The following is a 13,025-nucleotide window of genomic DNA, read 5'->3' on the forward strand; positions in this document are numbered from 1 at the left end:
AAGCAAAAATGCCCCCGAAAAAAGGCCGTACGAGCAAAGGCCTGTTTTGTCTGGAAGACATTAACATTCTAACTTATGTGCACCCGGTCTAATGCACCACTTGACTCCGTCAGCATCACCTTGAACACCGAAATCCGCTCGCCGAAAGTCAAGGACCGCGACGAGCACGGCCGGAGGAGCCACCAAAACAAGGGGGAGGAGTAGAGCAGAATCGCCATAGCGCGGGGGCGAAGAGTTGCGGCAAAGCATAGTCGCGTTCGCGTGAAAGTGTAAAAGGGCCAGCGAAAGGAGAAGGGGGGGGGGAGAGATCGGTGAAATAATAGTAGGCTGTAATAGGAGGAAGGAGTGAACGACTTTGCCCCTCATGTGTGCGCGCGAAGAAGCTGTTGTTAATAAGTGACGCGTGTGCGGCAGCTGGTTTTACGTTTTTTGCCGTGCACCCGATTCTCGGGGTTCGACCGACGAGAGATCGGCATAGACACCCCCTCTCTCCCTTCGAGAGCGCGGCACCACGGAATATTTCCGAAAGGACATCGACGAAGATTTCCTGAAATCAGCGAACCTTGGACAATTGTTTCGGATCACTTGCTGGTCGGTGAATCTGACTCTCCCAAGGAGTTCGAGTCTCGGTTAGCTCGTGTACGTGTTTGTAGAAGAAGCTATTTTTCCACCCCTAGTAACGCAATCCCAATAATCAACAGATGAAACGATCAAAGAAGTTCCAGGAATCTATGAGGAGCTGGGGAAAAAAGAACGGGGGACGAATATCGAGAGGAGCAACACGAAAAAGGGAGACGACAGACGTGCGCGCAGATGTGTCCCGCCACCCTGATGGGACCCCGAGGACCGAAGAAGGAAGGCGCGGTACAGAGGCAAGTGCATCGATGCACAAGTGCCTCGACAGAAGCACATATCTCTCTCTCTCTCTCTTTCTTTTTCTCTCCCTTTCTTCCTTTCCCTTTTTCGCTTTCTCGAAGGGGAACGACGCGGCCACGCGAGTGGGCGGCGCGTACCCTTCTTGCTGGCTTCTTCCCTTCGAGGGTGGAGGGGATCCCATCTCGTTGTGTCCCGTTGTCTGCTGGAAAAACGCAGCGATGTCTTCTCCCGGCTGATAGTCTTCACGGAGACGCGGGAACGGGTGTACAGGACCGCGGGACCCTGCCTTCACAAGTCATCTCGGGGTCAGTTACATCGAGTCTTCTCCACCCTTCTAACACGCCGGTTGTGATTAAAACCGCGCGCGCGTGCCATCGCGGACCTGGATCTAGTGATAACGTCGTTGAACCGGTGAACTCGAGGATCGGCTACTGCCAGTTTTCATGGATTCTTGGAACTTAGCTGGAAAAATGATATACGGGACTGGTTAAGGTGTTCTGGTGTTCTGTGTGGAATTGATCTTAGGTACGTTCCTCAATTAATAATAATCGTTGCTTACGGTTGATGATTATGTGGAAAGGTTTGCTATCATTGTGCTGAAAGATTTTTCTTTTTGTAATTAAACTGTGGAGCTTCATGCAGGTGTAGCTCTTTGTGAACTAAGTTGTTAGTGCGTCCTATAGAAAATACGGACTTCATTAAATTTTACTAAAGATCAACTAGAGGTTTGCCTCTGGTATGTTCTTCAGGTTCAAAATTCAAACCTTCTCTTCATCTAGATACTATAAATGATAGTTAAATTTTATAACATTTACGCTAAGAATTAACAACTGAAATACAGAGCTATGAGGACATTAGAAAATCTCAGAAAAGATGAGAAAACTAGAGTAGACTCTTTTCCTTGTTCAATTTCCGATCACTGAACTAACATCGCCAATAAATTTTCAGAAGCTGTCACCAAAAGTTCTACAAAATGCATCTCGAGGACTACCACGAGAACAGAACCGAAGAGGACGTCCAACGCGCAGTGTCGAGGACCATTAAACAGGAGAACTACAATAGTCTACACTTCGCACCGATTACGACAATGGCGAGCAACCCGCAACAAGCCTGTTGGGTAACGTCTCACGCGGACACCGGTCTGTCCTCCCCCATTCTACCGAACAATTCCAATCTGCACGAGTACACCGACTGGGAGCAACTCAGCGCAGCTTTCCAGTACCCTTATCAGCAGTACTCTGTGACGGACAGGTCACCGGGTAGCACCGGGAGCGAGGCAACCACGCCAACGTGGAACAGTGTGGTCCACAACGAGGCAACAGACTGTTCCAATGGACAGAGACTGCCATCGGTTGGCTCAGCGTTCTCTTTCTCGCGTAGTTTTTCCAACACAGTCTACCCAGAGTATCAGAACTATCAGGAGTACCCCGAGTACCAAGACGACGTCACAGTGTCTTTACCGTTGATCCTCCACACGCAGTCCGAGGCTCAGAGCTTCACAGGACCGATGCAGAATGCTACGGATGAATTCGATTTAAGTTTGATAAGGGGCGATCCAACGTCTCTTCTGAACAACGTGGAGTCACCTTCTTCACCGTCGTCAACGTATCTCGAAGAGCTGCAGGATCCCTTCTCCAATCTGAACGGATCGTGCTATGCGATTGGACATCTAGTTTCCGGACAGCAATCCTCGATCTCAACGATGACTTTTGTTAACGATACCAGTTTAGGCGACGGCTTCGGCAACCAGGTCGTTTTACCTAGAAACGAAGGCTTGTTACTCACTGATCGACGTGTTCCTATGCCGAAGAACGACGCCGAGGCAGACAAACGTAGCAAATCTTATGGTAAATTCGAAAATCTAGCTAATTCTACGCTACTCCTTACTAGACTTACTTTAGATTTTTCTTGCGTCCTTCCATTTTCCAATTAAATTATTCTACGCGAATGAATTATTGTAAAATCTGCTTGGTCGATGATTGAAACAACTTCACCCTTTCCCAAGGGTGCAAGGGGTTCCAACGTTGCAGCACCCCCGACAGAAAACTCGGCGGCCGTTTAAGAATGAATTATGTCGTTGATAAACAGAGACAGGCGAAGCTAAACACAGACAAACGAAGAAGCATAAACTGTTTCCCCCCGCGTGGCGTTCTCAAGTGGCACTCTCGGCCACTCTCTAATAAGCGTCCCCTTGTTTACACGCGTCTTGATGACACTCGATGACACGTTTACCTTTCCGCAGACTGTACGACCGCGGAGGACGGCCTCACGTCGACGTACCAGTGCCGTTGGATAGACTGTGGCTGCGCGTTCGCGGAGCAAGAGGGTCTGGTCCGTCACATAGAGAGAAGACACGTGGAATCCTCGTCGTCCAACTCGCACGGACATGGAAGACGGATACAAAGGGACAGGGACAAGGAAAAAGACAAGGAGAAGGATGGCGAGGGGTACACTGTTACCGGAAGTGGCCAGGATGAGTTCGCTTGTCTATGGCAGGGATGTCCACGCGCTAGACCATTCAATGCTAGATACAAATTGTTGATACACATGAGGGTCCATAGCGGAGAGAAGCCAAATAAGTGTCCGGTGAGTAGTAGTATCCAATCTACATAGTACCAATTGGATTCCAATTGGAGATTCGTAGAATCTGATCAGCCTTGATCCAATCCTTTTGTTCAAGCCTGGAAAAATATATCAAATAAATCAAGCATGCATTATTATAACTACAGATATCTGCAATCATATCTGCAAAGCAGTATAACAGATAAAAGAAATCAGTTATGTAATACTGACATTATTATATTTACAGTTCAGCGGATGCAAGAAAGCTTTCTCGCGGTTGGAGAACCTGAAGATCCATCAAAGATCGCACACAGGAGAAAGACCATACGCGTGCCAGCATCGTGGTTGCACGAAAGCTTTCAGCAACAGCAGTGATCGTGCGAAACACCAAAGAACTCATTACGATACGGTAGGTTACTGTTTCCATTATATCTGAAAATTGTTCAATTTAAGGATCATTAATGGCGATAAAAAATTCATGTAACAGAAAAGAATGTTATGTAACTCTTCTATTTCACGTTTTAGATTCTGCAAAACATTTTATGTCTTTGTCATTGTGTTGCAATTATTAAATTATATATTAATGTTTGTTTAAACTATGAGATCGTGAATAGGACACAGTTACTGAAATTAAAGTGTATAATGAAAATGAACAAAGACTGCAGGATCATGCAATTATATTTCCAAGAATAATATAGATAATATAGACTAATGTGAACTAATAAAATAGTTTATTACTAATGTGACTAATGTATTATATATTATAATGTTTTACTTAAACTTCAAATGATTTATAAATTGCAGAAACCGTACGCTTGTCAGGTGACCGGCTGCGGAAAGCGCTACACGGATCCGTCGAGCCTGAGAAAGCATGTGAAGAACCACTCGGAGCCAGCAACCCCGGTCCTCCATTCCACGGCGACGTCCGATAGCAAAAATTCCACAAGCATTCCCAGCAACGCGATCAATTCGTCGCGACACGATCCGATTTCCATGACTTCGAGGCAACCGGCGCAAACAGTGGTCGCTTACGCCGCGGAATCGAATTATCGGTCGTATAAGACTTCGGAGTCTTACGCGGACGAGGACGCGGATCTGTTCCAGACGAATCTGTGTCAGGTCGAGAGGATTTCCATGAGCCTTGAGAACAATCCAGAGTATGTTCCAATTGAGTCTATGAAGCGTTATCTCATCGGCGATGTCAGCAGTTCGCACGTGGATGCCGCAGGTAAGGCAAACATTCCGTACAAATTATCCTCGTCCGTGCCGCCGGCGATGCCCACTTAAACTAGGATCTTTGAACTAAATAAAAATCGCCAGGGTCAGTTCAAAGAAGTTGAATAAAATGTCTTTCTCGACTTCTTCAAATAGAAATTTAAAGAAACCCAATTTCGCCGTTTGATTGCATTGAAACACCGCGTTATTTTTTTCTCGACAAAATAATCAAGAAAAGAAATAAATTGCTATAAATTTATTGCATAAATGACATATAATAAAGTAATTATTTGATAGTGCAGAGTCTTGAAATATAGTAGAACCTCGATTATTAGAACTAGAGAGACACGAGTGTTTAAATAATAGAACAATAACTCGGTTACAGTGCCAGATTTCGTTTCATTAATTTCTACTACTAGAAAATCCTAGAAGTGACCCGGCAATTGCTCAAAAATCGTGAAGAACTTTCCGGAAGCTCGTGTCGCGAGAACTTCCACGGAACGACGAACCGAGCGGAAATCCTCGCGGCGCCAGAATTTACAAAAAGCCACGGTTGTTCTTGAAACGCGTTGTTGTATCGGTGCCGCGCGTGCTGCCTTTTTCTGGGTTGGTGAACGGGGCCGCGTGGTAACGACGCCGATGATAGCGCGCTGGTCTCTCGGGGTCCTCTCGGTGCTTAATCTCAGAGGAGGTTCGCCGCTTTATGCCTCTACCCCACACCGAGTCTTAAAATAATATTCCTGAGTTTTTTGGCCCGGAGCACACGCACGTACGCACGCGCCAAAACATACGACGTGCCTTGATGCCACGTGCGACACACGCGTGTCTTTTGCCCCTTTAAATTCCAGTCCTCTCGCGACCGCGATATCTCTCTGCTCGAATAAAAATACGATCGATCGCGACGCAAGGATCTCCATCGCTGGACGCTCATAGGACAACGACGTTATTGTTGCAGGATACTGCGAGGACGACGTGCCCGACTTTCAGGAGCTCGGCTCCGACATCGAGCAACAGTTCCTCGAGCTGAGCAACTTGGACGACGCGGTGTTCATCGACGGTTGACGGAGCATCAATGTTCAAACACATTTCCAAAGACACGTTGCAATTTTCCTTCTTTTTTTATACTCGATTTTCTATACCGTTGTTACGCCAGATGGAAGCATTATATTTTTGTACATAGTCGCCTGTATATATTACGATGACAGAAAAAATACAATCTTGATTATCAACCGGGCTTCTATCCCCCCTTGTCCCCCTTCGCAAGCACGTGTGTCCTTCTACTCATGGCTGGAAGGAGGATTTATTGCTCCAGCTTTTTGCCTTTAGAGAATGCGACCGTAAGCATTACAACCGTATAGCTTGCCTAAGAATAGAGCTTTTATCAATATACAATTATCGATATGCAAGATGTTAGTTCTTTAAGTGTTTAGTCTATGTTATATGTAGATATCATATTAGTAATTTAATCTGAACAGTATTCATATAGTACGAACACAATATAAAGCCATAAGACTAATATAATAAGTAGATATTTCTTCTGCTATACTTTCTTATTTTAGCCAACACTTAAAGAGTTAACAAATGTGCACAATACTTGTATGTTAGTAGAATACTATTAGCTTTTGACTAGGAAATCAATATTAGAATTTTTTACTATTATTTTACGTCTTTCTAAAAAATGTTCCGATAGACATAAACTATCGCTCAGATTTTATAATGAACATAAGTCTTTCTCCTTAAGGTCAAGGAATGTTTAAGGTAGGAAGTTACTACCAACAACTCTGTTTCTTCGCAAGAAGTTTTTATTTCTGTACTTTCAACGCACAAAACGTTATTGTTCAGTGGCTGCACACGCAATCGGCTTAGGCCCCGCTTGCAGATTGTCGCAAATCAGCTTAGGGAAGTTGTTGAACCCTTTACTTTGATTCTCCGCGCTGTACACCTGTGAGAAAAATGATGGTGATTAACATTTCCAGCGACGCTCGTGGGCAGTCACGTATAATGTTGGCTACTCACTCCGTTGATTACTATTGTTGGCACGAAGGAAAGCGGCGGACTCAGCGCGGCTGTTTTCTTGCCGTTTTCCGCGAACAACTCGTCGCCTAGAGAACCCGCGATGCAACTGCTGATAGCGTCTTTAGTCTTCTCGCTGATAGATAATTGCTTGACACACTGGAAAATGAGGACAGTGTTATCGAAGAATACATTAAAATTAACACGTAAAGTAACGAGCGCAAAATCGTGAAACGTTCACGCCATTTTAAAAGCAATTTTAATTATAGATAATGATAATATAGAATTTTTACGAAATGATTAACAATTTTTAGATACAGCAGAGACTCCTTGTTTTAGAAATATATTCTGGTATCGAAATATTCTATTATCTAATAGTATCATTTCGATACATTATCATCCTGTACAATATTTGCATTTTTAGATAATACAATCTTTTCGTACAAAAATAAAACTCCAGATAAGGGAGTCTCTATTGTATCGACTATTTTTCGAAAATCGAAAAGGAAACCTTTTACAGCCGACACATTTACATAGGTTTCTAGGCAAGAAAATTGATAAAATTGCTATCTTTCTGACCTCGTCCACCGTCGATCTCGTTGTCATTGAACAAACAACGAAGGACTCGCTGAGCGACTGTACTTCGTTAGCGGGCTCTCCGTTCTTGATCGCGTGGATCACGCAACCATGGGCCTTGTTACCCTCGCACTCTTTGGGCCCATGCTGGCAAGAGAAGAACCACTGGTTCTTTTGCTCATCGAAATATTGCTGGAAATTGTTTTTAATTAGCAACAAAATTATAAAACACAAAAATATGGTTAACAGTATTAATTTAGTGGTGGTTCGAAATTTCATGAAATTACAGCAATTAGAATTACTCACCGATGCTTTTCCATATGGGACAAAATTGAGACGAATGTAATTCTTGATTTCGCCATCCAACTCCCGTAATTGCCTCTGCATCCATCGCTTGCTATCCGGGCACAGTGTCTCGTAGTACACGTCTACATCAATCTGCTTCTTCGATACTTCATCGGCGGTCACGTGCTAAATATTGGAATAATGTTTCGACATAACCTTTCTTTTCTTTTTTTCTTGACATAACCTTAGTAATTGCCCGGTATGTGATCAAGTGCTAAATATCAGATATTAATATTTATATATATTAATATTATAGAGAAATAAAAGTATCCCACGTTGAGGCAGCTCTACTGCACTATATTACATTATAAAAGATTGTATCGGTCAACGTTGCAAAATTGCCATATTCGTAAACATTACGTGAATCACAGCGTGCAGTAAAATAATGGAAGGATCGGCGTAGAGTAGTACCAAGGACGCGCAGAATTATAGTAAAAATTATGGAAAGGGGAACGTTCAAAGGAAGAAGAATATTAGCCGATCGTACAAGGACAATTGTCCTACCATAAATCCTGTTAGACCCGATTGCAGCTCTTAAAGGTAATATATAGACATAATGCACGACGGACTCTCCAAGGACGTTCTCCACATCATGAATGATGCGGGACGATGATTGCCTTTCTTTCGGGGAACAAAGATAATTTTCTGTTTGAACCGAGACGAGAAGATTGCAAGTGAAACGTGAACTCGCGATTAAACTTTGAAAGATAATCTCTCGCGAGCAGAACTCAACGGTGAATAAAACATTTGAATTGTTTATACTTAACACATATTCGTCCGCATGACGAAAACTCGTTATTTTTATATTACAGAAAACATTTGATGACGCCCACGCTTGTATCCTTTACAATACAGTGTGAATGATAGTGATTCTAAAGATGATAAATCTGTTTTATATTGTTTTTCAGAATTTCGAAGAAGTATTCGATTGAAATGTCTGCTTGTATTTGCGTCGAGTTAAAATCAACAGAAATTATTTATGAAAAAATATGGAAGGACACCGGGCGCGTTCGGAGCCAAAGTAAACTGGTTTGAAATGGACAGCCCGCGAAAAAGTGCTGCGAAAACCGGATTCCCCTTCTTTTCGGTGCAAAGCGTCTTTACGGTTGTATAGTAAGTCAATTTTAATTTAAAAGGACAGGTATTAGCAGCTTCCTCTCAGTCACAGTGGCCACAGTGCCATAATTTCCATATATATCTAAATTATAAGGCAGAATTAATCAATGCAAAAAAATTAGGCGTACGATAATTATGCAAACGAGTTGAGTGAGAAATTAATGTCCTTTTTGACAAAAACATGACTGAGAATAATTAGGATGATTAAGAATTTTAGTTGTCAACGTTGTACAACATATTAATTGACACATTTCTTTTTTTACAGACCTCAATGAAACGTGCAAAAATTTGTTTAGCCAGAGATTAATTGTCAAAAAAACAACCGAATGACAATATTTATATTCCCGGTCAAAATTAAAACACAGAAGCGTGTAATTAAGCGTAATCTCCGGCGAACTTTCGAATAACAATTTGAAATGTATGAGTTCAGGACCGGAATAAAGATGGTAGCCGGATCGAACGAATATAATTTTTTTTAATGAAATTATTCATTGGAAAATCGACTCACCTTCGACGCATTGAGCTGTAGAACTAAGGTGAGAGCCAGGAATGCCCAGATGTGCACGAAGAAGTAGTACCGCATGATCGGTGTGATGCCGATGTTGAAGCGGACACCGCTTTAAATTCAGTGCCGTACAACGTAAGGGGCCCCTCACGCGGCTTCCTTCCCTTCCAATTTACGTTTCCCTTTCTTCCGGGCAACGCGACTGCGCCGTAGATTATCGATCGCCGTGCGAAGCCGTGGCGGGGGTCCCTGAAAATACAGTGGACCGCGCGAGTCGCGGGACGGGACGCAGTCGGTGAATATACAGACGGGGCGGAGGAGAGAGTAAAAGAAGAGTATGCATGCGCTTATTTGAATACGTGTTCGCACGAAGAATATATCTACCGTGTTGTTATTCTTCTCGGCTTTATCGCGCCTTCCTGTTTTTTATTATAGTAATTACTCGATAATATTTTTTTATTGATAGTGGCTATTGAATCACTGAATCGCACAGAGACTGCTCGATTCTTTTCTACCGGTCCGCATTAAGCGAGGATGTAGCAGTTCGTTGAAACCGGAAAATAAATACTAATGGCGATGACGATCTTCGAGGAATTGATGAAGGCCGTTCCATTATTCTTCTTCTAAATTTCCGTCGACAGGCCTCCTGCAATTTTTTGAATATTTATATACATACTGTATATACTATATATTTATATATTATTACCACTATGTACATATTAATCGTTTGTTCATAATTATTTCCAGTTGCGTAAACAATTCAAAAAGCGCCCACCGCATCATAGATTTGGATAAAAGAAGTAACTTTAGTTTGAAGATTTTTCTTATCGCTCACAGTTTGCGAATCATAGCAATAACATAAGAAATAGGAGGCGTGAGTCCAGGACCCCTCACTCCTCCACCGAGTCTACCAAGGGTTTTTGAAAACTGGTCAGTCTGGTCCAAAGCAATAACATCCTTGACTGCGGCCGATGCTCTTAAGCGTTGAAATCAACACATATCCGTCCGCATGACGAAAATTCGTCATTTCCATATTACAAAAAATAATTGATTCTTGCTTTTTTAATTCTAAATAAATTAAATTCTAATCTTTATCAAACTGTCGTCATTTAAGCAAAGATGGTATGACTATAACCATCACTGGAAAATATATTTCTATGTAGAGTATATCGTATCTACAGGTAGTGTGAAAAAATGTCGGCATTTTGTAAATGTCGCGTGCAAACAATTACTGGACGAATATGTGTTAACATGATTGGTTCGGTATCTCGTGTCTGTTCTCGGATATATCCGTGATATCGTTAATTCGAATCAAATGTATATATTGACATTTTAAATAGCAAGCTGAGAAGAATATGTACATAGGTGGCCAAGTGTGTGCGCGTTATAGCCGTCTATCGAGTGGAAATCGTAATTAACGAATTTCTGCAGCCGCGACGTGAACGTGCGACTGTTGCAATATTGCCATCGTGCCGCGGCGGTTTTAAGTAACCTAACGATATAAGCGAAGAACGAGAAAGGTTTCTACGCGACTTTCTCGCTGGGAGAGAGAATGTGTCCTCACCGGGCACAGAAACGGTATAACCGCTATAATAGCACATAAATCACTCCTTCAACGAGGCTTTACGTACGATAAATATACTAAAATGTAGTAATTGAAGGTCTAAAAGAATATTACGAGATTCAGAAATGTTCAGGAAGTCTTCCACTTTTATAACGTGCAGAGAGGCTCCTTTGTTTCTACAAATATAAAGAAAATAGGATATTTTATGCTGTTACGGAAAATTGAAATTTGAAATGTAAATATCTTGACAACCAACGGCTCAGAATTAATGTTCCTAGTTTGAAAATACTTGGAACAATGTTAAATACCGGATACTTGCCATAAACTATCGATACGTCGATGCGTGTATTTATTTTTGTTCATGTGCTGCGATTACATAAGATAGCTGAGCATTACACCTGTTCCGCTACTTCTTTGGTGCCATAGACTGCTGTGATCGCGGTTCATTAATTTCTTTCTTCAAATCAGCGATCCACGGGCACCGAAACAGTATCACCACATAGCGGCAATGCTCGAACTAAATCAGGCGACGCGTCATGTCGTGCCAGAAAAATCTGCGGATGAAAAATTTTGATGAAATATACATATACAAATAATTGTAGAGCTAACAATGTATTTTTAGAGTACCAAAATGTTCCGGAAACATTTCTGCGTCCATCCTGTGCTACTAAAGTCTACCTATTGTTGCAAATATAGAGAGATTCGAATGTTTGTTGTATCTAGAATTAATTCTTACCGTAACACGTAAGGAGGATATGCATATATGGAGAAAATGATAAGATGTCTATTAATCTAGAGACTAAATAAATATTTTGAGAGTATAGAAGTATTCAGAAAAATCTTCTGTATCTATATCATGCAAAAAAAGTTTGTTTTTTATTACAAATATACAGGACAGATGATTCTTGCCACTATTTCTATAAGATGCAACATGAAATCCAGTACGAATCGCCTATTTCCTTAAATCTCAGAATAGCGCCACTATACGTAGTGGTAAAACTCCCAAACTGATCGCAACACGATAATATCAAGGATTCACGATTCTGGTACAGATTGCGCCACCATGATATTCCTATTGGATTATTGTATAAATAAACTAAATGTTTGCTACGTAAAAATATAATTAACAATAGAAGGAAACCAATTCAATGTCTATTCAATAAATAATAATTTATTTTAATTCGTCAGTCAATAAATTGCATACTTAAGGTTATAAAAAAGACCTACTATGTAAACATCTACAGTAATATTTATTTACAACTTCGAACAGTTTGCAATAAATAAATGCACTTATGGATCAATGCCCTGGTGGAATTTCAATTGCTTTTTGCTTGTCTGTAATTCGTGCAACAGCTTCAGAGCTCGCTCTTTAAAAGAGTCTGATATCTTCTCGTTCTTCTCCACACCGTCGCCATTTTTATACATTAAAGACAAGTTTGCGCAAGCATAAGGATTTCCGAAGTCGCAGCATTTCATACCAAATTGGTACGACTTTTTAAAATCTTTTTCAACGTATCCCTTAATGCCCGATATATAAATGCCCATCAAATGGAAGCAAGCCCTTTCCTCGTTACCATCGCAAGCTTTCTGAAGCATTTGCATTCCGTCCGCGACTTGTTTGGCTCTGTCTTTCTCGAACTCATCTTTGGTTACCGCGAGAACACCCGCGTGATAACAACCCCTCGGATCATTGAGTTCGCAACCTCTCTTCATGTATTTGTATGCAGTCTCACCGTTTTTCTCGCATCCTCTGCCTGTAAAAACAAATGAAAAATGATCTCGATAGCACAGCGTCGGTTTGAATATCTCCCGACGCAAACGCAACTTGTTACCATTCCAACCCTACTTACCGACCAAGCTGAAATCACCGTACTTCGTGCAACTTCTATCATAATTCATCGTATCGCAAGTTCTCTTGTATATTTTGGCAGCCTCTTCATTGTTCAATTTGATGCTCTCCTCGTAATCACCCAACAGATGACAAACTATGAAAAATGCAAAATACTTGAATCGAGAGGTTAGGATCATTAGCGGCAGTGTGCTTACCTTCAGGCTTCTTCTCGCTGTAACAACCAAATTTGTACTCGATGTAAAGGTTTTTCAAATACTCCTTCACTTCCTCGGGATCTTTTAAGTTAGTCAGGCTGGCCATATCAAGCGGATTTGATTAATATTTGAGCAATTGTAAATACCCAGCAAGGTTACCTCCACAATCCGAACACCTACGGCACCCCCTGATCGATCGGCATATCA

The 13,025-nt window shown here is 41.8% G+C and overlaps 2 protein-coding genes and 2 long non-coding RNA genes across 6 annotated transcripts; 2 read left to right on the forward strand and 2 right to left on the reverse strand.

The window, feature by feature from the left end:
* The first annotated feature begins 316 nt into the window (after positions 1–316).
* Positions 317–5,832, forward strand: LOC144473200 (uncharacterized). Of its 3 annotated transcripts, none has more exons than XM_078186854.1 (7): positions 317–639; positions 720–1,401; positions 1,825–2,723; positions 3,119–3,462; positions 3,686–3,847; positions 4,243–4,666; positions 5,609–5,832. In XM_078186854.1, exons 3-7 carry the CDS (start codon positions 1,850–1,852, stop codon positions 5,713–5,715), a joined length of 1,911 nt encoding a protein of 636 aa, XP_078042980.1. In that variant the 5' UTR covers positions 317–639; positions 720–1,401; positions 1,825–1,849; the 3' UTR covers positions 5,716–5,832. The 3 variants fall into 3 exon arrangements, with proteins under 3 accessions (XP_078042980.1, XP_078042989.1, XP_078042999.1); XM_078186863.1 differs by having other exon boundaries at positions 317–629; positions 702–1,401; XM_078186873.1 differs by having other exon boundaries at positions 317–1,401; positions 1,828–2,723.
* A 605-nt stretch (positions 5,833–6,437) lies between these two features.
* LOC144478310 (uncharacterized) lies at positions 6,438–13,022 on the reverse strand. Its single transcript, XM_078196079.1, has 8 exons — positions 12,819–13,022; positions 12,623–12,757; positions 12,064–12,526; positions 9,212–9,320; positions 7,549–7,713; positions 7,246–7,434; positions 6,670–6,825; positions 6,438–6,595 (listed from the first exon to the last, which is right to left on the reverse strand). Exons 1-8 carry the CDS (start codon positions 12,922–12,924, stop codon positions 6,485–6,487), a joined length of 1,434 nt encoding a protein of 477 aa, XP_078052205.1. The 5' UTR covers positions 12,925–13,022; the 3' UTR covers positions 6,438–6,484.
* Positions 7,831–9,813, forward strand: LOC144473248 (uncharacterized). Its single transcript, XR_013494527.1, has 4 exons — positions 7,831–8,321; positions 8,400–8,700; positions 8,969–9,239; positions 9,675–9,813. It is a non-coding gene; the product is annotated as an uncharacterized LOC144473248 (long non-coding RNA).
* LOC144473269 (uncharacterized) lies at positions 9,724–11,282 on the reverse strand. Its single transcript, XR_013494537.1, has 3 exons — positions 11,092–11,282; positions 10,887–10,948; positions 9,724–9,854 (listed from the first exon to the last, which is right to left on the reverse strand). It is a non-coding gene; the product is annotated as an uncharacterized LOC144473269 (long non-coding RNA).
* Positions 13,023–13,025: the final 3 nt, after the last annotated feature.

The sequence above is a fragment of the Augochlora pura genome, chromosome 2, assembly GCF_028453695.1.
Source record: "Augochlora pura isolate Apur16 chromosome 2, APUR_v2.2.1, whole genome shotgun sequence".
Classification (NCBI taxonomy): domain Eukaryota; kingdom Metazoa; phylum Arthropoda; class Insecta; order Hymenoptera; family Halictidae; genus Augochlora; species Augochlora pura.

Excerpts from the sequence above, each read along its gene's own strand:
- LOC144473200 (XM_078186873.1), top strand. The coding sequence starts at position 1,850 with ATGCATCTCGAGGACTACCACGAGAACAGAACCGAAGAGGACGTCCAA. Across the intron at positions 3,463-3,685 it reads AGAAGCCAAATAAGTGTCCG|TTCAGCGGATGCAAGAAAGC; the intron begins GTGAGTAGTAGT and ends TTATATTTACAG. Across the intron at positions 4,667-5,608 it reads TTCGCACGTGGATGCCGCAG|GATACTGCGAGGACGACGTG; the intron begins GTAAGGCAAACA and ends TTATTGTTGCAG.
- LOC144478310 (XM_078196079.1), bottom strand. The coding sequence starts at position 12,924 with ATGGCCAGCCTGACTAACTTAAAAGATCCCGAGGAAGTGAAGGAGTAT. Across the intron at positions 7,435-7,548 it reads TCCCATATGGAAAAGCATCG|CAATATTTCGATGAGCAAAA; the intron begins GTGAGTAATTCT and ends AACAATTTCCAG. Across the intron at positions 6,596-6,669 it reads CAACAATAGTAATCAACGGA|GTGTACAGCGCGGAGAATCA; the intron begins GTGAGTAGCCAA and ends TTTTTCTCACAG.